The 25815-nt window shown below is 53.4% G+C and overlaps 2 protein-coding genes across 2 annotated transcripts in view; one reads left to right on the top strand and one right to left on the bottom strand.

Moving 5' to 3' along the window:
- Positions 1-25400, bottom strand: part of LOC123754096 (serine-rich adhesin for platelets) — a 61938-nt gene extending 36538 nt beyond the window's left edge. The window contains 1 exon segment of the mRNA XM_069308362.1: positions 24489-25400. The gene's annotated coding sequence lies outside the window, so the exon portion shown is untranslated.
- Positions 16009-17340, top strand: LOC138356057 (5'-AMP-activated serine/threonine-protein kinase catalytic subunit alpha-like). Its single transcript, XM_069311646.1, has 2 exons — positions 16009-16524; positions 16933-17340. The coding sequence occupies exons 1-2, from the start codon at positions 16009-16011 to the stop codon at positions 17338-17340; spliced, it is 924 nt and encodes a 307-aa protein (XP_069167747.1).
- Positions 25401-25815: the final 415 nt, after the last annotated feature.

Genomic DNA, 25815 nt, shown 5'->3' on the forward strand with positions numbered 1-25815 from the left:
GTGTTGGTGTATCCCACCTGCACGCTTCTCAAGGTCACTGTATGATGTTGAGACCTGGTGTTGGTGTATCCCACCTGCACGCTTCTCAAGGTCACACCACACACCTGCCGCTACCACTACACGCACCTTACACACAATATATGTACATGTGGTATACCAATATATACTGAGGTATATTCCTTTGTGCCGAATTAAATCCAAATTGGAACACCGCGGCAGGAAGTGTCGCGAAGGAAGCCAACCTGCAATACATGTTCCACCACTAGCAACCTTGCTAGTCCCAGGTTATTGTCTTATTTACATGTGTGGCGGGAGCCTCGCTTACTCCGCGGGGAGTGGACGAGACGGAGTGTTTCCCAGGGACTGCCGGCAATCTTATCTTATATACACACACCCTCACCCAAACTCTCATGCCACACGCACGCATGTGATACACATGCGTGCGTACACACACAAACACACACACACACACACACACACACACACACACACACACACACACACACACACACACACACACACACACACACACACAACCCTCCACCAAATGACAGAAGACCCAGTCAAGAGTATGAAAACAACAACATGGCAGTTAACACTATAGTTGAGAGGGCAGCCTCTGCTGCCTGTAGAAATAGATCCCACCTGCTCATCATGGGCGACTTCAATCACAGAAAGATTGACTGGGAGAACAAGGAACCGCATGGAGGCGAGGATACGTGGAGAGCCAAACTATTGGAGGTGGTGACAAGCAACTTTTTAACCCAGCATGTCGGAGAACCCACAAGGATGAGAGGCAATGACGAACCAGCGAGACTCGACCTAGTCTTCACTCTGAACGACTCCGACATAAGAGAAATCGGTTTTGAGGACCCAGTAGGAATGAGCGACCACAGTGTACTGGTGTTTGAGTACTTGATTGAAGAAGGGTTATTGAACTCGAGGAGGGATACCGAAACCAAAAGGTTAGCATACCGAAAGGGAAACTATGAGGAGATAAGAAAATTCCTAACAGATATAGCATGGGAAACAGAGCTCAGGGAAAAGACGGCCCAAGATATGATGGACTACATCACGCAGAAGTGCAAGGACGCAGCAAACAAGTTTGTCCCAGTCCAAAAGGAAAACAGTGAAATGAAGATGAGAAACCCATGGTTTAATCAGAGATGTAGGCTAGCTAAGCAGCAAAGTAAAAGGGCATGGAGAAACTATAGGAATAACAGGACTCTTGAGAGTCTAAGCCGAGCAGTAGTAACATCTTGAAGTCTGCTGATTTTATTGGATGAACCATAGATGTGTGGCTCCTCTTGCATGATAGTATGATGATAGATGGAATTACTGGTGTCAATTTTACTTTGCCTCAGATCTACAAGATCTTGTTGAAGTTCTCGGTGTACTGCTGCTCTCAGATTGCTCATTGACAATCCAAGGTTACACTCAATTTGTTACAAGTATCTCTGGGAATTCTCATTATCTGCTGGTGTAGACCTGACCAAATGTAAACTGTGTCAACAAAATTATTCGCACACCCTCCGTCACTATGTGATGGAGTGCGAAAAGATACGTGAATTTATAGACAATTCTATAACCAATGTTCCAGCGATGTGTAAATATTTCATTCAAAATGATCTGCTACCAGAAATTTTAGCCAAATATCCCCAGTTTGCTAACTGTAGGTAGTAACTGAGTGATTGTAACCTATCCACCGCTGCCCACTGGATGGGGGGCGGTGTAACCTATCCACCGCTGCCCACTGGATGGGGGGCGATGTAACCTATCCACCGCTGCCCACTGGATGGGGGGCGGTGTAACCTATCCACCGCTGCCCACTGGATGGGGGGCGGTGTAACCTATCCACCGCTGCCCACTGGATGGGGGGCGGTGTAACCTATCCACCGCTGCCCACTGGATGGGGGGGCGGTGTAACCTATCCACCGCTGCCCACTGGATGGGGGGCGGTGTAACCTATCCACCGCTGCCCACTGGATGGGGGCGGTGTAACCTATCCACCGCTGCCCACTGGATGGGGGCGGTGTAACCTATCCACCGCTGCCCACTGGATGGGGGGCGGTGTAACCTATCCACCGCTGCCCACTGGATGGGGGGCGGTGTAACCTATCCACCGCTGCCCACTGGATGGGGGGCGGTGTAACCTATCCACCGCTGCCCACTGGATGGGGGGCGGTGTAACCTATCCACCGCTGCCCACTGGATGGGGGGCGGTGTGCAGGACAAACATATCAATTGTGACACTAGCTCTCCACATATGTCAGTTGCTTAATTTAGAACCTGTACTTGTGGTCGATCTCGAACACATTGTTGATGTGATGACTTATACTGAATTTTGTAACTAGCTCATCAAGATTGTAACTTGCTTAGCTAAATGAATTGTGGGGTTCAGTCCCTGAGCCCATTATGTGCCTCTGTAACCCTTTCATCTACCGCCCACAAGATGGGTATATCTTGAGGTTATCTTGAGATGATTTCGGGGCTTTAGTGTCCCCGCTGCCCGGTCCTCGACCAGGCCTCCACCCCCAGGAAGCAGCCCGTGACAGCTGACTAACACCTAGGTACCTATTTTACTGCTAGGTAACAGGGGCATAGGGTGAAAGAAACTCTGCCCATTGTTTCTCGCCGGCGCCCGGGATCGAACCTGGGACCACAGGATCACAAGTCCAGCGTGCTGTCCGCTCGGCCGACCGGCTCCCGTATGGGGGGGGATGGGGGGCATAATAAATGAACTACACTAAAAAAAAAAAACTTGAGAGCAGAGAAAGATACCAGAATGCCAGGAATGAATATGTCAGGATGAGAAGAGAGGCAGAAAGACAATACGAAAATGACATCGCAAGCAAGGCAAAGACTCGGCCTAAATTGTTGCATAGCCACATTAGGAGAAAAACAACAGTAAAGGAACAGGTTATGAGATTAAGGATAGGGGCGGAAGGATTCACTACAAACGACAGGGAAGTGTGCGAGGAACTGAATAAGAAATTCCAGGAGGTCTTCACCTTAGAACAAGGGTGAAGTTCCAGAGATAAGAGAGGGAATAGTTAACCAGGAACCACTAGAGGAATTTGAGATTACCAGCGGGGAGGTAAGGAAGTTTTTGCTAGAGTTGGATGTGACAAAGGCTATAGGCCGGGATGGAATCTCCCCTTGGATACTAAAGGAAGGAGCAGAAGAACTGTGCCTCCCGCTCTCCATGGTGTATAACAAATCACTGGCAACAGGGGAACTGCCAGATATTTGGAAGACGGCTAATGTAGTCCCTAATATAAAAGAAGGGTGATAGACAGGAGGCACTGAACTACAGGCCAGTGTCCCTAACCTGCATACCATGCAAGCTGATGGAGAAGATTGTGCGAAGAAAGCTAGTGGAACATCTGGAGCGAAAGAACTTTGTAACACAGCATCAACATGGGTTCAGGGATGGCAGGTCCTGCCTCACAGGGTTACTTGAATTCTACGACCAGGCAACAAAAATAAGGCAAGAAAGAGAAGGGTGGGCAGACTGCATATTTTTGGATTGTCAGAAAGTCTTTGATACAGTGCCACACAAGAGGCTAGTGCGAAAGTTGGAGATGCAGGCTGGAGTGAGAGGGAAGGTACTCCGGTGGATAGAGGAGTACCTAAGCAACAGGAGACAACGAGTCAGTGTGAGGGGTGAGGTCTCAGATTGGCGAGACGTTACGAGTGGAGTACCGCAGGGGTCAGTCCTTGGACCTATACTGTTTCTGATATATGTAAATGATCTTCCAGAGGGTATAGAATCGTTCCTCTCATTGTTTGCTGATGATGCAAAAATTATGAGGAGGATTAAGACAGAGGAAGATAGTAGGAGGCTACAAGATGACCTAGACAGACTGAATGGTCCAACAAATGGCTGCAAAAGTTCAAGCCAAGTAAATGTAAGGTAATGAAACTAGGCAGTGGAAACAGGAGGCCAGACACAGGATACAGAATAGGAGATGAAGTACTTAATGAAACAGACAGAGAGAAAGATCTAGGAGTTGTCATCACACCAAACCTGTCTCCTGAAGCCCACATAAAAAGAATAACGTCTGCGGCATATGCGAGGCTGGCTAACATCAGAACAGCGTTCAGGAACCTGTGTAAGGAATCATTCAGAATCTTGTACACCACATATGTAAGACCAATCCTGGAGTATGCAGCTGTATCCAGAATAAGCCAAAGAGACATTACATTTTCCCAAGTGTCATGATAGTGAAGAATATGAATGTGACAAGAACTGGGAAACCAGTTCCATACACAGTTAATAGAGCCCAATAGGCTCCGGTGGCTTATACTTCAGTCGATTAAGGGTTCAGAGGCGGGACACCAGAGCTGAGACTCGTCCCCTCAAATACATATACAACGTCATCAGTTAGGACTCATCTTTTGTGTTTATCCATTCCTTTCCCTCCGTCCCATCCCAAATCCTGACCCCTTCCCAGTGCTATATAGTCGTGGTGGCTTGGTGCTTTCCCCCTGATAGTTCCCTTCCCTTCATTCATAAATAAGGGGTTGACGGTTAGTACCTGCTTGGTCCACCAGGCTGTTGCTTGGAGCGGCCCGCAGGCCCACATATACCTGCTTGATGGGGTTCTGGGAGTTCTTCTACTGCCCAAGCCCGGCCCGCTTACCCACTAATGGAAGCTATCAAACCTACCCCCCCCCCATAACCCACAAACCCCCTTACCCCGGTGGCAAACCCGAGACCATGGAGCCTGAACCCCATCGTGGCCTTGTGGTAAGAGCAGCCCCTCCCAGAGATGGGTTATGGGGCCAATAACAGAGGTCTGGCTAATATTAGAGAGGCAGCTGAGTCAGCCCTGAGAGAGGCACTGTAGGGGGGGGGGGGGGTGCTATATACTTGAACCTTCTTTGTCCTCAGTAATGACAGCTATATATGGACCTGCTATAGTCACTGACACCCACGTGGGCGCCGACATCAACCTCTGCCGGAACACTGGTTGAGGGACACAATGGTGGCCTGGGAGGACACGACACAATGGTGGCCAGGGAGGACACGACACAATGGTGGCCTGGGAGGACTGGACACAATGGTGGCCTGCGAGGACTGGACACAATGGTGGCCTGGGAGGACTGGACACAATGGTGGCCTGCGAGGACTGGACACAATGGTGGCCTGGGAGGACTGGACACAATGGTGGCCTGCGAGGACTGGACACAATGGTGGCCTGGGAGGACACGACACAATGGTGGCCTGGGAGGACACGACACAATGGTGGCCTGGGAGGACTGGACACAATGGTGGCCTGGGAGGACACGACACAATGGTGGCCTGGGAGGACACGACACAATGGTGGCCAGGGAGGACTGGACACAATGGTGGCCTGGGAGGACTGGACACAATGGTGGCCTAGGAGGACACGACACAATGGTGGCCTGGGAGGACACGACACAATGGTGGCCTGGGAGGACTGGACACAATGGTGGCCTAGGAGGACACGACACAATGGTGGCCTGGGAGGACACGACACAATGGTGGCCTGGGAGGACACGACACAATGGTGGCCTGGGAGGACACGACACAATGGTGGCCTGGGAGGACACGACACAATGGTGGCCTGGGAGGACACGACACAATGGTGGCCTGGGAGGACAGGACACAATGGTGGCCTGGGAGGACACGACACAATGGTGCCTGGGAGGACACGACACAATGGTGGCCTGGGAGGACTGGACACAATGGTGGCCTGGGAGGACACGACACAATGGTGGCCTGCGAGGACACGACACAATGGTGGCCTGGGAGGACACGACACAATGGTGGCCTGCGAGGACACGACACAATGGTGGCCTGGGAGGACACGACACAATGGTGCCTGGGAGGACACGACACAATGGTGGCCTGGGAGGACACGACACAATGGTGCCTGGGAGGACACGACACAATGGTGCCTGGGAGGACTGGACACAATGGTGGCCTGGGAGGACGCGACACAATGGTGCCTGGGAGGACACGACACAATGGTGGCCTGGGAGGACTGGACACAATGGTGGCCAGGGAGGACTGGACACAATGGTGGCCAGGGAGGACTGGACACAATGGTGGCCAGGGAGGACTGGACACAATGGTGCCTGGGAGGACACGACACAATGGTGGCCTGGGAGGACTGGACACAATGGTGGCCTGGGAGGACACGACACAATGGTGGCCTGGGAGGACACGACACAATGGTGGCCTGGGAGGACACGACACAATGGTGGCCTGGGAGGACACGACACAATGGTGGCCTGGGAGGACAGGACACAATGGTGGCCTGGGAGGACACGACACAATGGTGGCCTGGGAGGACTGGACACAATGGTGGCCTGGGAGGACTGGACACAATGGTGGCCTGGGAGGACACGACACAATGGTGGCCTGGGAGGACACGACACAATGGTGGCCTGGGAGGACACGACACAATGGTGGCCTGGGAGGACTGGACACAATGGTGGCCTGGGAGGACACGACACAATGGTGGCCTGGGAGGACTGGACACAATAGTGGCCTGGGAGGACACGACACAATGGTGGCCTGGGAGGACACGACACAATTTTGGCCTGGGAGGACTGGACACAATGGTGGCCTGGGAGGACACGACACAATGGTGGCCTGGGAGGACTGGACACAATGGTGGCCTGGGAGGACACGACACAATGGTGGCCAGGGAGGACTGGACACAATGGTGGCCTGGGAGGACTGGACACAATGGTGGCCTGGGAGGACTGGACACAATGGTGGCCTGGGAGGACTGGACGCAATGGTGCCTGGGAGGACTGGACACAATGGTGGCCTGGGAGGACTGGACACAATGGTGGCCTGGGAGGACTGGACACAATGGTGGCCTGGGAGGACTGGACACAATGGTGGCCTGGGAGGACTGGACACAATGGTGGCCTGGGAGGACTGGACACAATGGTGGCCTGGGAGGACTGGACACAATGGTGCCTGGGAGGACTGGACACAATGGTGCCTGGGAGGACACGACACAATGGTGGCCTGGGAGGACTGGACACAATGGTGGCCTGGGAGGACTGGACACAATGGTGCCTGGGAGGACACGACACAATGGTGGCCTGGGAGGACACGACACAATGGTGGCCTGGGAGGACACGACACAATGGTGGCCTGGGAGGACAGGACACAATGGTGGCCTGGGAGGACACGACACAATGGTGGCCTGGGAGGACTGGACACAATGGTGGCCTGGGAGGACTGGACACAATGGTGGCCTGGGAGGACTGGACACAATGGTGGCCTGGGAGGACTGGACACAATGGTGGCCTGGGAGGACAGGACACAATGGTGGCCTGGGAGGACACGACACAATGGTGGCCTGGGAGGACTGGACACAATGGTGGCCTGGGAGGACACGACACAATTGGTGGCCTGGGAGGACACGACACAATGGTGGCCTGGGAGGACTGGACACAATGGTGGCCTGGGAGGACACGACACAATGGTGGCCTGGGAGGACACGACACAAAGGTGGCCTGGGAGGACACGACACAATGGTGGCCTGGGAGGACACGACACAATGGTGGCCTGGGACGACACGACACAATGGTGGCCTGGGACGACACGACACAATGGTGGCCTGGGACGACACGACACAATGGTGGCCTGGGAGGACACGACACAATGGTGGCCTGGGAGGACACGACACAATGGTGGCCTGGGAGGACTGGACACAATGGTGGCCTGGGAGGACACGACACATTGGTGGCCTGGGAGGACACGACACAATGGTGGCCTGGGAGGACACCGACACAATGGTGGCCTGGGAGGACACGACACAATGGTGGCCTGGGAGGACACGACACAATGGTGGCCTGGGAGGACTGGACACAATGGTGGCCTGGGAGGACACGACACAATGGTGGCCTGGGAGGACTGGACACAATGGTGGCCTGGGAGGACACGACACAATGGTGGCCTGGGAGGACACGACACAATGGTGGCCTGGGAGGACACGACACAATGGTGGCCTGGGAGGACACGACACAATGGTGGCCTGGGTGGACACGACACAATGGTGGCCTGGGAGGACTGGACACAATGGTGGCCTGGGAGGACACGACACAATGGTGGCCTGGGAGGACACGACACAATGGTGGCCTGGGAGGACACGACATAATGGTGGCCTGGGAGGACACGACACAATGGTGGCCTGGGAGGACACGACACAATGGTGGCCTGGGAGGACACGACACAATGGTGGCCTGGGAGGACACGACACAATGGTGGCCTGGGAGGACTGGACACAATGGTGGCCTGGGAGGACTGGACACAATGGTGGCCTGGGAGGACTGGACACAATGGTGGCCTGGGAGGACACGACACAATGGTGGCCTGGGAGGACTGGACACAATGGTGGCCTGGGAGGACACGACACAATGGTGGCCTGGGAGGACTGGACACAATGGTGCCTGGGAGGACACGACACAATGGTGGCCTGGGAGGACACGACACAATGGTGGCCTGGGAGGACACGACACAATGGTGGCCTGGGAGGACAGGACACAATGGTGGCCTGGGAGGACACGACACAATGGTGGCCTGGGAGGACACGACACAATGGTGGCCTGGGAGGACTGGACACAATGGTGGCCTGGGAGGACAGGACACAATGGTGGCCTGGGAGGACACGACACAATGGTGGCCTGGGAGGACTGGACACAATGGTGGCCTGGGAGGACACGACACAATTGGTGGCCTGGGAGGACACGACACAATGGTGGCCTGGGAGGACTGGACACAATGGTGGCCTGGGAGGACACGACACAATGGTGGCCTGGGAGGACACGACACAATGGTGGCCTGGGAGGACACGACACAATGGTGGCCTGGGAGGACACGACACAATGGTGGCCTGGGACGACACGACACAATGGTGGCCTGGGACGACACGACACAATGGTGGCCTGGGAGGACACGACACAATGGTGGCCTGGGAGGACACGACACAATGGTGGCCTGGGAGGACACGACACAATGGTGGCCTGGGAGGACTGGACACAATGGTGGCCTGGGAGGACACGACACAATGGTGGCCTGGGAGGACACGACACAATGGTGGTCTGGGAGGACACCGACACAATGGTGGCCTGGGAGGACACGACACAATGGTGGCCTGGGAGGACACGACACAATGGTGGCCTGGGAGGACTGGACACAATGGTGGCCTGGGAGGACACGACACAATGGTGGCCTGGGAGGACTGGACACAATGGTGGCCTGGGAGGACACGACACAATGGTGGCCTGGGAGGACACGACACAATGGTGGCCTGGGAGGACACGACACAATGGTGGCCTGGGAGGACACGACACAATGGTGGCCTGGGAGGACACGACACAATGGTGGCCTGGGAGGACACGACACAATGGTGGCCTGGGAGGACTGGACACAATGGTGGCCTGGGAGGACACGACACAATGGTGGCCTGGGAGGACACGACACAATGGTGGCCTGGGAGGACACGACATAATGGTGGCCTGGGAGGACACGACACAATGGTGGCCTGGGAGGACACGACACAATGGTGGCCTGGGAGGACACGACACAATGGTGGCCTGGGAGGACTGGACACAATGGTGGCCTGGGAGGACTGGACACAATGGTGGCCTGGGAGGACTGGACACAATGGTGGCCTGGGAGGACACGACACAATGGTGGCCTGGGAGGACTGGACACAATGGTGGCCTGGGAGGACACGACACAATGGTGGCCTGGGAGGACTGGACACAATGGTGGCCTGGGAGGACACGACACAATGGTGGCCTGGGAGGACACGACACAATGGTGGCCTGGGAGGACACGACACAATGGTGGCCTGGGAGGACACGACACAATGGTGGCCTGGGAGGACACGACACAATGGTGGCCTGGGAGGACACGACACAATGGTGGCCTGGGAGGACACGACACAATGGTGGCCTGGGAGGACACGACACAATGGTGGCCTGGGAGGACACGACACAATGGTGGCCTGGGAGGACACGGACACAATGGTGGCCTGGGAGGACACGACACAATGGTGGCCTGGGAGGACACGACACAATGGTGGCCTGGGAGGACACGACACAATGGTGGCCTGGGAGGACACGACACAATGGTGGCCTGGGAGGACTGGACACAATGGTGGCCTGGGAGGACACGACACAATGGTGGCCTGGGAGGACACGACACAATGGTGGCCTGGGAGGACACGACACAATGGTGGCCTGGGAGGACACGACACAATGGTGGCCTGGGAGGACACGACACAATGGTGGCCTGGGAGGACACGACACAATGGTGGCCTGGGAGGACACGACACAATGGTGGCCTGGGAGGACTGGACACAATGGTGGCCTGGGAGGACACGACACAATGGTGGCCTGGGAGGACACGACACAATGGTGGCCTGGGAGGACACGACACAATGGTGGCCTGGGAGGACACGACACAATGGTGGCCTGGGAGGACACGACACAATGGTGGCCTGGGAGGACACGACACAATGGTGGCCTGGGAGGACACGACACAATGGTGGCCTGGGAGGACTGGAGACAATGGTGGCCTGGGAGGACACGACACAATGGTGGCCTGGGGGGACTGGACACAATGGTGGCCTGGGAGGACACGACACAATGGTGGCCTGGGAGGACTGGAGACAATGGTGGCCTGGGAGGACACGACACAATGGTGGCCTGGGAGGACACGACACAATGGTGGCCTGCGAGGACACGACACAATGGTGGCCTGGGAGGACACGACACAATGGTGGCCTGGGAGGACTGGACACAATGGTGGCCTGGGAGGACACGACACAATGGTGGCCTGGGAGGACACGACACAATGGTGGCCTGGGAGGACACGACACAATGGTGGCCTGGGAGGACTGGACACAATGGTGGCCTGGGAGGACTGGACACAATGGTGGCCTGGGAGGACACGACACAATGGTGGCCTGGGAGGACACGACACAATGGTGGCCTGGGAGGACACGACACAATGGTGGCCTGGGAGGACACGACACAATGGTGGCCTGGGAGGACACGACACAATGGTGGCCTGGGAGGACACGACACAATGGTGGCCTGGGAGGACTGGACACAATGGTGGCCTGGGAGGACACGACACAATGGTGGCCTGGGAGGACTGGACACAATGGTGGCCTGGGAGGACTGGACACAATGGTGGCCTGGGAGGACACGACACAATGGTGGCCTGGGAGGACACGACACAATGGTGGCCTGGGAGGACTGGACACAATGGTGGCCTGGGAGGACAGGACACAATGGTGGCCTGGGAGGACACGACACAATGGTGGCCTGGGAGGACACGACACAATGGTGGCCTGGGAGGACAGGACACAATGGTGGCCTGGGAGGACACGACACAATGGTGGCCTGGGAGGACACGACACAATGGTGGCCTGGGAGGACACGACACAATGGTGGCCTGGGAGGACTGGAGACAATGGTGGCCTGGGAGGACACGACACAATGGTGGCCTGGGGGGACTGGACACAATGGTGGCCTGGGAGGACACGACACAATGGTGGCCTGGGAGGACTGGAGACAATGGTGGCCTGGGAGGACACGACACAATGGTGGCCTGGGAGGACACGACACAATGGTGGCCTGCGAGGACACGACACAATGGTGGCCTGGGAGGACACGACACAATGGTGGCCTGGGAGGACTGGACACAATGGTGGCCTGGGAGGACACGACACAATGGTGGCCTGGGAGGACACGACACAATGGTGGCCTGGGAGGACTGGACACAATGGTGGCCTGGGAGGACTGGACACAATGGTGGCCTGGGAGGACACGACACAATGGTGGCCTGGGAGGACACGACACAATGGTGGCCTGGGAGGACACGACACAATGGTGGCCTGGGAGGACACGACACAATGGTGGCCTGGGAGGACACGACACAATGGTGGCCTGGGAGGACACGACACAATGGTGGCCTGGGAGGACTGGACACAATGGTGGCCTGGGAGGACACGACACAATGGTGGCCTGGGAGGACTGGACACAATGGTGGCCTGGGAGGACTGGACACAATGGTGGCCTGGGAGGACACGACACAATGGTGGCCTGGGAGGACACGACACAATGGTGGCCTGGGAGGACTGGACACAATGGTGGCCTGGGAGGACAGGACACAATGGTGGCCTGGGAGGACACGACACAATGGTGGCCTGGGAGGACACGACACAATGGTGGCCTGGGAGGACAGGACACAATGGTGGCCTGGGAGGACACGACACAATGGTGGCCTGGGAGGACACGACACAATGGTGGCCTGGGAGGACACGACACAATGGTGGCCTGGGAGGACAGGACACAATGGTGGCCTGGGAGGACAGGACACAATGGTGGCCTGGGAGGACACGACACAATGGTGGCCTGGGAGGACACGACACAATGGTGGCCTGGGAGGACTGGACACAATGGTGGCCTGGGAGGACACGACACAATGGTGGCCTGGGAGGACTGGACACAATGGTGGCCTGGGAGGACACGACACAATGGTGGCCTGGGAGGACACGACACAATGGTGGCCTGGGAGGACTGGACACAATGGTGGCCTGGGAGGACACGACACAATGGTGGCCTGGGAGGACTGGACACAATGGTGGCCTGGGAGGACACGACACAATGGTGGCCAGGGAGGACTGGACACAATGGTGGCCTGGGAGGACTGGACACAATGGTGGCCTGGGAGGACTGGACACAATGGTGGCCTGGGAGGACTGGACACAATGGTGCCTGGGAGGACTGGACACAATGGTGGCCTGGGAGGACTGGACACAATGGTGGCCTGGGAGGACTGGACACAATGGTGGCCTGGGAGGACTGGACACAATGGTGGCCTGGGAGGACTGGACACAATGGTGGCCTGGGAGGACTGGACACAATGGTGCCTGGGAGGACTGGACACAATGGTGCCTGGGAGGACACGACACAATGGTGGCCTGGGAGGACACGACACAATGGTGGCCTGGGAGGACACGACACAATGGTGGCCTGGGAGGACAGGACACAATGGTGGCCTGGGAGGACAGGACACAATGGTGGCCTGGGAGGACACGACACAATGGTGGCCTGGGAGGACTGGACACAATGGTGGCCTGGGAGGACAGGACACAATGGTGGCCTGGGAGGACACGACACGATGGTGGCCTGGGAGGACTGGACACAATGGTGGCCTGGGAGGACACGACACAATGGTGGCCTGGGAGGACACGACACAATGGTGGCCTGGGAGGACTGGACACAATGGTGGCCTGGGAGGACACGACACAATGGTGGCCTGGGAGGACACGACACAATGGTGGCCTGGGAGGACTGGACACAATGGTGGCCTGGGAGGACTGGACACAATGGTGGCCTGGGAGGACACGACACAATGGTGGCCTGGGAGGACTGGACACAATGGTGGCCTGAGAGGACACGACACAATGGTGGCCTGGGAGGACTGGACACAATGGTGGCCTGGGAGGACACGACACAATGGTGGCCTGGGAGGACACGACACAATGGTGGCCTGGGAGGACTGGACACAATGGTGGCCTGGGAGGACTGGAAACAATGGTGGCCTGGGAGGACACGACACAATGGTGGCCTGGGAGGACACGACACAATGGTGGCCTGGGAGGACACGACACAATGGTGGCCTGGGAGGACTGGACACAATGGTGGCCTGGGAGGACTGGACACAATGGTGGCCTGGGAGGACACGACACAATGGTGGCCTGGGAGGACTGGACACAATGGTGGCCTGGGAGGACACGACACAATGGTGGCCTGGGAGGACACGACACAATGGTGGCCTGGGAGGACACGACACAATGGTGGCCTGGGAGGACACGACACAATGGTGGCCTGGGAGGACTGGACACAATGGTGGCCTGGGAGGACACGACACAATGGTGGCCTGGGAGGACACGACACAATGGTGGCCTGGGAGGACTGGACACAATGGTGGCCTGGGAGGACACGACACAATGGTGGCCTGGGAGGACACGACACAATGGTGGCCTGGGAGGACACGACACAATGGTGGCCTGGGAGGACTGGACACAATGGTGGCCTGGGAGGACACGACACAATGGTGGCCTGGGAGGACACGACACAATGGTGGCCTGGGAGGACACGACACAATGGTGGCCTGGGAGGACACGACACAATGGTGGCCTGGGAGGACTGGACACAATGGAGACACGGGAGGTTATCTTGAGATGATTTCGGGGCTTAGCGTCCCCGCGGCCCGGTCCTCGACCAGGCCTCCTTTTTTTTTGCTACCCAGAATAGCAGCCAACTTTATGCAATGTTTTAAAAGCTCATATGATAGACTTAATTAAAATTGGGAGTCACTGTATTAGACAACAATCTAAAATGTGCTCGCGTAAGCACACGCATGCATACGCGCACGGAAAGAGAGGGGAGGACATGCTCCAGACGTATAAAATACTTAGAGCAATTGACAGTGTGGAAAAGAAGGAAATTTTGCATTTGGCAACTAGTGGCTACAAAAGCAGAGTTCGTGAGCTAGAGCTCGATTCTGCAGGCACAAATAGGTGTGTACACACATATTACGGGGGCCTGACGGCTGAGTGAACAGCGCTCGGGATTCGTAGTCCTAAGGGTCCGGGTTCGATCCCCGGCGGAGGCGGAAACAAATACGGCTGGCTAACATCAGAACAGCGTTCAGGAACCTGTGTAAGGAATCATTCAGAATCTTGTACACCACATATGTAAGACCAATCCTGGAGTATGCAGCCCCAGCATGGAGCCCGTACCTTGTCAAGCACAAGACGAAGCTGGAAAAAGTTCAAAGGTATGCCACTAGACTAGTCCCAGAACTAAGAGGCATGAGTTACGAGGAAAGGCTGCGGGAAATGCACCTTACGACACTGGAAGACAGAAGAGTAAGGGGGGACATGATCACAACCTACAAAATCCTCAGAGGAATCGACCGGGTAAGCAAGGATGACCTATTCAACACGGGTGGGACACGAACAAGGGGACACAGGTGGAGACTGAGTACCCACATGAGCCACAGAGACGTTAGAAAGACCTTGTTCAGTGTGGGAGTAGTTAACAGGTGGAATGCATTAGGCAGTGATGTGGTGGAGGCTGACTCCATACACAGTTTATAATGTAGATATGATAGAGCCCGATAGGCTCAGGAACCTGTACACCAGTTGATTGACAGTTAAGAGGCGGGACCAAAGAGCCAGAGCTCAACCCCCGCAAGTACAACTAGCCGAGTTCCCCCCCCCCCCTACCTACCATTGCTCCTCTAATTTAGCGCGCCATTGTTGCTGAGACGAAGCCAGTTGGGCTTATTGAGACCTGACCAACCACTGGCCTGCCTCACAATGCCTCCCATAACTGTCAACTAACTCCTAGGGTACCTAGTTACCTCTAGTGAACAGAAGCATCAGGTACACGTAAACGTGCCCAAACGTCTCGTCCAATCAGGGAATCGATCCCGGATCTAATTGGTAGCGAGACGGCTCCGCTAGCCACTGCCCTAACAATCACCAAACATTAACTCATGCAGGCTCTCGGACGCAGGTTCGAATCCTCGTCACGGCCCTTGTAGATTTGTTCATTAACTCGTGCATTTATTAAACAGCACGCTGGACTTGTGATCCTGTGGTCCCGGGTTCGATCCCAGGCGCCGGCGAGAAACAATGGGCAGAGTTTCTTTCACCCTATGCCCCCTGTTACCTAGCAGTAAAATAGGTACCTGGGTGTTAGTCAGCTGTCACGGGCTGCTTCCTGCGGGTGGAGGCCTGGTCGAGGACCGGGCCGCGGGGACACTAAAGCCCCGAAATCATCTCAAGATAACGTTTGGAACTCAAGTGGATTCAATCCCCTGATGTTCCTTGGTATCCTCAAAGTTCAGTATTCCCTCAACTGATGTAAACTCAAAGGTTTTCTAACTGTAAACTAATCACACTTTACAATGACACTGTCATGAACAATGACACTGTCATGAACAATGACACTGTCATGAACAATGACACTGTCATGAACAATGACACTGTCATGAACAATGACACTGTCATGAACAATGACACTGTCATGAACAATGACACTGTCATGAACAATGACACTGTCATGAACAATAACACTGTCATGAACAATGACACTGTCATGAACAATGACACTGTCATGAACAATGACACTGTCATGAACAATGACACTGTCATGAACAATGACACTGTCATGAACAATGACACTGTCATGAACAATGACACTGTCATGAACAATAACACTGTCATGAACAATGACACTGTCATGAACAATGACACTGTCATGAACAATGACACTGTCATGAACAATGACACTGTCATGAACAATGACACTGTCATGAACAATGACACTGTCATGAACAATGACACTGTCATGAACAATAACACTGTCATGAACAATGACACTGTCATGAACAATGACACTGTCATGAACAATGACACTTTGATTCATTGTTCCGTATTGTAACTTGGGGATTGTATTTTCAGCAAGATTGTTACAATCGTGTTTCAGAAACATTGCTACAGTCATCTTCTTGAGGTTATCTTGAGATGATTTCGGGGCTTAGTGTCCCCGCGGCCCGGTCCTCGACCAGGCCTCCACCCCCAGGAAGCAGCCTGTGACAGCTGACTAACACCCAGATACCTATTTACTGCTAGGTAACAGGGGCATAGGGTGAAAGAAACTCTGCCCATTGTTTCTCGCCGGCGCCCGGGATCGAACCCGGGACCACAGGATCACGCGTCCAGTGTTCTGTCCGCTCAGCCACCGGCTCAAGCCCATATTCTACACCTTTCTACTGTCAATATTCTACTTTCTCTGTCTCTTTCATAATGTTTTAAGGTAAAAAGGTACTTTTTCTGGCAGCAGTGGGCGCTCGACACCCCCAGGAGACCCCAGGAGACCCCAGAAGACCCCAGGAGACCCCAGAAGACCCCAGAAGACCCCAGGAGACCCCAGAAGACCCCAGAAGACCCCAGAAGATCCCAGGAGACCCCAGCTTACCCCAGCAGACCCCAGAAGATCCCAGGAGACCCCAGAAGACCCCAGAAGACCCCAGGAGACCCCAGGAGACCCCAGAAGACCCCAGAAGATCCCAGGAGACCCCCAGCTAACCCCAGAAGATCCCAGGAGACCCCAGAAGACCCCAGAAGACCCCAGGAGACCCCAGCTGACCCCAGAAGACCCCAGCTGACCCCAGAAGACCCCAGGAGACCCCAGCTGACCCCAGAAGACCCCAGGAGACCCCAGCTGACCCCAGAAGACCCCAGCTGACCCCAGAAGACTCCAGGAGACCCCAGCTGACCCCAGAAGACCCCAGGAGACCCCAGCTGACCCCAGCTGACCCCAGGAGACCCCAGCTGACCCCAGGAGACCCCAGCTGACCCCAGAAGACCCCAGCTGACCCCAGGAGACCCCAGCTGACCCCAGAAGACCCCAGGAGACCCCAGCTGACCCCAGCTGACCCCAGGAGACCCCAGCTGACCTCAGAAGACCCCAGGAGACCCCAGCTGACCCCAGAAGACCCCAGGAGACCCCAGCTGACCCCAGGAGACCCCAGCTGACCCCAGAAGACCCCAGAAGACCCCAGCTGACCCCAGAAGACCCCAAGAGACCCCAGCTGACCCCAGAAGACCCCAGAAGATCCCAGGAGACCCTAGCTGACCCCAGAAGACCCCAGGAGACCCCAGCTGACCCCAGAAGACCCCAGGAGACCCCAGAAGATCCCAGGAGACCCCAGCTGACCCCAGAAGACCACAGGAGACCCCAGAAGACCCCAGAAGATCCCAGGAGACCCCAGCTGACCCCAGAAGACCCCAGGAGACCCCAGCTGACCCCAGAAGACCCCAGAAGACCCCAGCTGACCCCAGAAGACCCCAGGAGACCCCAGCTGACCCCAGAAGACCCCAGAAGATCCCAGGAGACCCCAGCTGACCCCAGAAGACCCCAGGAGACCCCAGCTGACCCCAGAAGAACCCAGAAGACCCCAGGAGACCCTAGCTGACCCCAGAAGACCCCAGGAGACCCTAGCTGACCCCAGAAGACTCCAGAAGACCCCAGGAGACCCTAGCTGACCCCAGAAGACCCCAGGAGACCCTAGCTGACCCCAGAAGACTCCAGAAGACCCCAGGAGACCCTAGCTGACCCCAGAAGACCCCAGGAGACCCCAGCTGACCCCAGAAGACCCCAGAAGATCCCAGAAGACCCCAGAAGACCCCAGGAGACCCTAGCTGACCCCAGAAGACCCCAGGAGACCCCAGCTGACCCCAGAAGACCCCAGGAGACCCCAGCTGACCCCAGAAGACCACAGAAGACCCCAGTAGACCCCAGGAAGCTTAGTGCTGGGGTCCTGCCCATGCCTGAAGACGATAGCCAACTACTGGAGGATAAGCAGCGACCTCATGCCAGGGCAGACAAGGACGACCACACATAATATAACATATCTGAAGACAGACAGAGTCACACACAAGAGGCAGCGAAGGAGAGGGGGAAGACAGACAGCACGGTGCTTCAAGACACCAAACAAGAACCACACAAGATGCCACAAACACTCATTATACTACATCAAAGCACTTGGGTAAAACACTAATAATTAAGTTTAAACTCAGTGCACAGCATTAAGACGGGTTAAGCATAAGAGACTAAGAAGATGAGACAAAGATGGAGTGTTTTGTCTTGAGTGTAAATGGTCGTCTGAACCAGACTTCTGACTGGTTAAAAATATCTTGGCCGTAGCACCACGCCCTATACTGTGGGGGCCCGATCGCTTCTGCTCCTGTGAGGGCTCGTAGGGTGAGTATACCTTAGGGGCCCTAATCTCCCTGTGTTCCCTACCGTCGAGGCCCCCTAGAACCCCCAGAACCCCACCCCAGCATGTATAATGTCCACCAGTCACCGTCGAGGGCCCCCTAGAACCCCCAGAACCCCACCCCAGCATGTATAATGTCTACCAATCACCGTCGAGGGCCCCCTAGAACCCCCAGAACCCCACCCCAGCATGTATAATGTCTACCATTCACCGTCGAGGGCCCCCTAGAACCCCCAGAACCCCACCCCAGCATGTATAATGTCCACCATTCACCGTCGAGGGCCCCTAGATCTCCCAGAACCCCACCCCAGCATGTATAATGTCTACCATTCACCGTCGAGGGCCCTCTAGAACCCCCAGAACCCCACCCCAGCATGTATAATGTCTACCATTCACCGTCGAGGGCCCTCTAGATCTCCCAGAACCCCACCCCAGCATGTATAATGTCTACCATTCACCGTCGAGGGCCCCTAGAACCCCCAGAACCCCACCCCAGCATGTATAATGTCTACCATTCACCGTCGAGGGCCCCCTAGAACCCCCAGAACCCCACCCCAGCATGTATAATGTCCACCATTCACCGTCGAGGGCCCCTAGATCTCCCAGAACCCCACCCCAGCATGTATAATGTCTACCATTCACCGTCGAGGGCCCTCTAGAACCCCCAGAACCCCACCCCAGCATGTATAATGTCTACCATTCACCGTCGAGGGCCCTCTAGATCTCCCAGAACCCCACCCCAGCATGTATAATGTCTACCATTCACCGTCGAGGGCCCCTAGAACCCCACCCCAGCATGTATAATGTCTACCATTCACCGTCGAGGGCCCCCTAGAACCCCCAGAACCCCACCCCAGCAGATATAACATCCACCATTGCGTGTGTAGCTATTGGTTGGATAAGGGGGGCAAGGCTCCCGCTGCCAAGGTAGTGAGATAACACACTAATTTAGGCTTGGCTTTCCTGCATAGCGTGTTCCCCGCACTATTCTTGGGTGTGGCTGAGTAGGCTGTGGCTCACGCTGGCTCCTGGTGTGGCGCTAGTGTGGCTCACGCTGGCTCATGGTGTGGCGCTAGTGTGGCGCTAGTGTGGCGCAGGTGTGGCGCAGGTGTGGACGGCCACACCCTCCACTAGGGTGTAAACACTGCTGTTGATTATCAATCTCATATCCCCTATATATTCCCCCCCTTGGAATTTCCTTAATTCCAGTTGGGAAATGGAGTTGAAGGACCCAATTACACTTAGTAGTTTAGGTCAATGATCTACACAACCTATGGTGTACTCACCTAGTTGTGTTTGCCGGGGGTTGAGCTCTGGCTCTTTGGGCCCGCCTCGCAACAGTCAATCAATCAACTGATTTTGTTTCACCACACACACACACACACACACACACACACACACACACACACACACATCATGGTCTATGTTCTATAGGAGAACATAGACCCCACACAACCTATATATTATGTGAGAAATCTTTAAAGAATTCTGATAAAGAAAGAGATCTAGGGGTGGTTCTAGATAGAAAACTATCACCTGAGGACCACATAAAGAATATTGTGCGAGGAGCCTATGCCACACTTTCTAACTTCAGAATTGCATTTAAATACATGGATGGCGATATACTAAAGAAATTGTTCACGACTTTTGTTAGGCCAAAGCTAGAATATGCAGCTGTTGTGTAGTGCCCATATCTTAAGAAGCACATCAACAAACTGGAAAAGGTGCAAAGACATGCTACTAAGTGGCTCCCAGAACTGAAGGGCAAGAGCTACGAGGAGAGGTTAGAAGCATTAAATATGCCAAAACTAGAAGACAGAAGAAAAAGAGGTGATATGATCACTACATACAAAATAGTAACAGGAATTGATAAAATCGGTAGGGAAGACTTCCTGAGACCTGGAACTTTAAGAACAAGAGGTCATAGATATAAACTAGCTAAACACAGATGCCGAAGAAATATAAGAAAATTCACTTTCACAAACAGAGTGGTAGACGGTTGGAACAAGTTAGGTGAGAAGGTGGTGGAGGCCAAGACCGTCAGTAGTTTCAAAGCGTTATATGACAAAGAGTGCTGGGAAGACGGGACACCACGAGCGTAGCTCTCATCCTGTAACTACACTTAGGTAATTACACTTAGGTAATTACACAGAGAAAGCAGCCCGTAGCAGCTGTCTAACTCCCAGGTACCTATTTACTGCTAGGTGAACAGGGGCATCAGGGTGAAAGAAACATTTTGCCAATTTGTCTCCGCCTCTACCGGGGGATCGAACCCGGAACCTCAGGACTACGAGTCCGAAGCGCATACTGAATAATACAATCACTTCCTCTTCCTGGTCTTCTCGGAAATACAATATACTGTATCATAATTTTGTATTCTATTCAAATGCTTCAGGTTCTTGGTCGATATAATACAGTAATATACATTAGGCTGTCTTGACTAATCAAACATGATTAGCTAAATGAATTATGGAGTTCAGAGTCCCTTGGAAAGACCATTCCACCCACCCGCCAACCCCCAACAGCTGTTTATGGATGAAACACAGTTTACACACGACTCCAACCCGTCCTCGACTCAAGTCCATTACATCCAGCGGTCAACCCCACAGACGCATTCATAAATTTTAACATGCTGTTCATTCAAAACTGGAATTTTCTCAAGTATAAATTAATATTATAATATATTAACATATTGTGTATATATAGGCATAGGTTAGGTTAGGTGTTTAGGTTCTGTTGGCGATTATTTGTAGTACGTGGATGAAGCATTTACAGCGTTGAGGTTCGAACAAAATTCGTCAGTGAAGCACTTGTTCCGGATATGTTCGAACGTCAGCAGTTGTGAGTCGTGTGTAAACCGCTTTTCATTCATAAACAGGGGGTTTGGCGGGTGCATGGAATCACTTTTGGATCTTTGTTTGGAGGACGGGCTGCACGACTCACAACTATCCGAACACTGACGACTTGTGTTCGAACCCCAACGCTGTAAATGCTTCAGCCACGTACTACAAATAATCGCCAACAGAACCTAAACACCTAACCTAACCTATGTCTATATATACACAATATGCTAATATATTATTAATTTATATTTGAGTAAGGTTCCAGTTTTGAACTAAACAGCATGGAAAAGTTTATGAATGCGTCTGTGGGGTCGACCGCTGGAAGGAATGGACTTGAGTCGAGGGACGGGATGATATAAGTAAAGCCCAGTCATATAAGTGTATCCCCAATAACAGTGTAAACCGGGGCGCCAGATTCACGAAGCAGTTACCCAAGCACCTACAAACCTGGGGCCAGATTCACGAAGCAGTTACCCAAGCACCTACAAACCTGGGGCCAGATTCACGAAACAGTTACCCAAGCACTTACGAACCTGGGGGCCAGATTCACGAAGCAGTTACGCAAGCACTTACGAACCTGGGGGCCAGATTCACGAAGCAGTTCCGCAAGCACTTACGAACCTGGGGGCCAGATTCACGAAGCAGTTACGCAAGCACTTACGAACGTGAACATCTTTCCTCAATCTTTGACGGCTTTGGTTACATTTATTAAACAGTTTACAAGCATGAAAACTTGCCAATCAACTGTTGTTATTGTTATAAACAGCCTCCTGGTGCTTCGGAGCTCATTAACTGTTTAATAATTGTAAACAAAGCCGCCAAAGATTGAGAAAAGATGAACAGGTTCGTAAGTGCTTGCGTAACTGCTTCGTGAATCTGGCCCCAGGTTCGTAAGTGCTTGGGTAACTGTTTCGTGAATCTGGCCCCAGGTTCGTAAGTGCTTGGGTAACTGTTTCGTGAATCTGGCCCCCAGGTTCGTAAGTGCTTGCGTAACTGCTTCGTGAATCTGGCCCCAGGTTCGTAAGTGCTTGGGTAACTGTTTCGTGAATCTGGCCCCCAGGTTCGTAAGTGCTTGCGTAACTGCTTCGTGAATCTGGCCCCCAGGTTCGTAAGTGCTTGCGGAACTGCTTCGTGAATCTGGCCCCCAGGTTCGTAAGTGCTTGCGTAACTGCTTCGTGAATCTGGCTGTCATTGATAGAAAATGGTATGAAATACCTGGAGCCGTTTTTAACTTTGAAGATATTAAAGGATTATCCTATTATACCCTATAGGGTATACAGGAGTATACGTGTATACCCTATACCCTATTGTACCCTATTGGACCCTGTGTACCCTATTGTAAGCCTTTTTTTATTTAATTTTTTTTCATAGCCTACTCGAAGGTTGCTAGGACAAGCTAATATGGAAAGCCGTCTTGTGTAATGGGTATATCATATGATATCATACCCATTACACAATATATATCATTATGATATCATATATGATATACGATATCATATATATCATTATGATATCATATATGATATACGATATCATATATATCATTATGATATCATATATGATATACGATATCATATATATCATATATGATATCATTACGCGGTATGATATCTTATATGATATCATACCCATAAATTATGATATCAATGGGTATGATATCATAATGGCTATGATATCATGATATAAGAAGTGGCTATAATATAGCCACCTCTTGACGTATTCCCAGTGGGCACGATATCTAATTCCGTTAATTCCGTTGGGTTCCTTCTGGACTCTCAATCGGGACAGAAAGAGTTGGGCAAGTTTCGTTTCACCTAATGCCTCTGCTCACCTAGGCACTACATAGGTACCCCCCTGGAGTTAAGCAACTGTTGTGGAACACAGAAATCACGATAGCGTGATGCATCAAGTGAACAAATCAAAGTAAGGGGCAGTAGAACCTCTGGTTGCAATTCTTTTGACCATGTCGTAGCTCAGTCGATTAAGGCAGCGTCTGGGATGCTCTCGGACGTAGGTTCGAACCCTCGTCACGGCCCTTGTGGATTTCTTCAACTGTTGTGGCTTGCATCCTTGGTTAGGTCGGTAATTCGACCTGGGGGTTTTGACAAGCCGCCGGCTTGTCAAAGCTTTTCCCTGTGCCTTATCCATTTTGTCCGGGGGACCCAGAACCCTGTCAAGCAGGGACAGGCAGCCTGTATATATGTTTACCCGAATTTATGTTAAGTTTATGTCCAGAATGCCTCCCCTCCCCTCCCCCTCCACTAAGTAGTAACAAGCCAATTACTGCTAGGTGAACAGCGGCATTAGGTGATAGGCAACGTACCCAACCATTTCTGTCCTACCCAGGATTCGAACCAGGAATTCCCGATTGTGAGGCGAGAACAAACCCAACTGTACTGCCGGGACTCTTAACCCTTAAGCTGCTACAGCCTTAAATCAACGTTACTCTTGGGATATAAGAGAGGGAGGGACCTATCATGGGAAAGCACTGAGCCATTACGACTATATAGCACTTGGAATGGGTTCAGGATAAGGATTTGGGGTGGGACGGGGGAAAGGAATGGTGCCCAACCACTTATAGACGGTCGGGGGATTGAACGCCGACCTGCATGAAGTGCCCACTGGGTATATTATGATAAATATCCTTAAATATAATACAACTAGTCACATGGTGTCAAGACAAGTCAATATTTCAGGTAATAAGTTGTGAGATAAGGCAATAATTACCTGTCTTGGTGAAGGTTAGGTTAGGTTAGGTTAGGTTAGATTACCTGTCTTGGTGAAGGTCCACTTGGGAGCTGCTGCCAAACATTTCGTGAACTTTTGTCAACGTTTAACACCTCAATATATTATTATCCGTATTCATTTGTCAGTTACAAACACATTACTGTCTCACTCCAGGGGAACACCGCTCCTATGCCAGGTAAGTCCACTACGGGCTGACCATAGCCCGTGCTACTTCCTCCGCTCCTGTGCCAGGCAAGTTACGGGCTCACCATAGCCTGTGCTACTTCCTCCGCTCCTGTGCCAGGCAAGTTACGGGCTCACCATAGCCCGTGCTACTTCCTCTGCTCCTGTGCCAGGCAAGTTACGGGCTCACCATTAGCCCGTGCTACTTCCTCTGCTCCTGTGCCAGGCAAGTTACGGGCTCACCATAGCCCGTGCTACTTGGAACTTGTTCCGAGTAGCTGAATCTATAACAACAAACTCACTCCACTATATTTGGCTTCATTAAACAATCAGATATATGGTAAATTTACGATAAATTACACAAATAAGTATGTAATTATGTAGTTTTCCAGGAATATATATGAACTACCGTCACTTCAAGGACTTACAGCCCCGCTCCTGTGCCAGGTAAGTCCACTACGGGATCACCATAGCCCGTGCTACTTGCAACTTTTTCTTCCCAGCAGCTGAATCTATAACAACAACGTCACTTCAATTGGAGATATATCAACTCTGAGTCATCCCGTATAGGCTATTATGACGCCGTCTTGAGAGTGAATAAGATTAAGCCACGCAAGAGGCGGCACGGGCATGAATAACCCGCAAACGTCTTAGAGAAGTCTTGAGAGGTATATATGGCGCCTCGTGGGGCGGGGCGGAGACCAGAGGAAGACGACTACTCCCTCCACCTCCAGACACCTCACTGATGCCCTCCACTCTCCCTCACTCTCCCTCACTCTCCCTACCACTCTCCCTCACCCCCCTACCACCCCCTCCATCCCTCTCTCCCTTCTCTCTACTTTCTCTCACGGAGGGAAAACTCCCCGCCAGTGACGCTAGAGGTGCTGCCCGTGGCTGTGAGGGCGGAGGAGGCCACACGGGCACATAATAGCGACGAGGAGCGTCTTAGGAGGGAAGTCTCCTTCTGGAGAATATTTACCGCCACTCGAGACCTTCTTGATTGTTGTCACTGATCAGCTGCTCCGCGTCCCGATCCCTGCACACATCCACTCCATTACATCATATATACGAATATTGCACGCACCGGAATACGTCTTACATCTATATATGCATAAGTATGTGGTAAATACATAAAATTGGTATTGCAGGAGTGTACTAAAAATGCTGGTATGATATATATGGTGGGTA

Source organism: Procambarus clarkii, chromosome 6 (assembly GCF_040958095.1).
Source record: "Procambarus clarkii isolate CNS0578487 chromosome 6, FALCON_Pclarkii_2.0, whole genome shotgun sequence".
In the NCBI taxonomy this organism is placed as follows: domain Eukaryota; kingdom Metazoa; phylum Arthropoda; class Malacostraca; order Decapoda; family Cambaridae; genus Procambarus; species Procambarus clarkii.

What these genes read in the sequence shown, in the direction of transcription:
- LOC138356057 (XM_069311646.1), top strand. Translation starts at nt 16,009, where the DNA reads ATGAACAATGACACTGTCATGAACAATGACACTGTCATGAACAATGAC. An exon ending in ACACTTTGATTCATTGTTCC is followed by an intron (nt 16,525 to 16,932) that starts GTATTGTAACTT and finishes TTTTTCTGGCAG; the next exon opens with CAGTGGGCGCTCGACACCCC.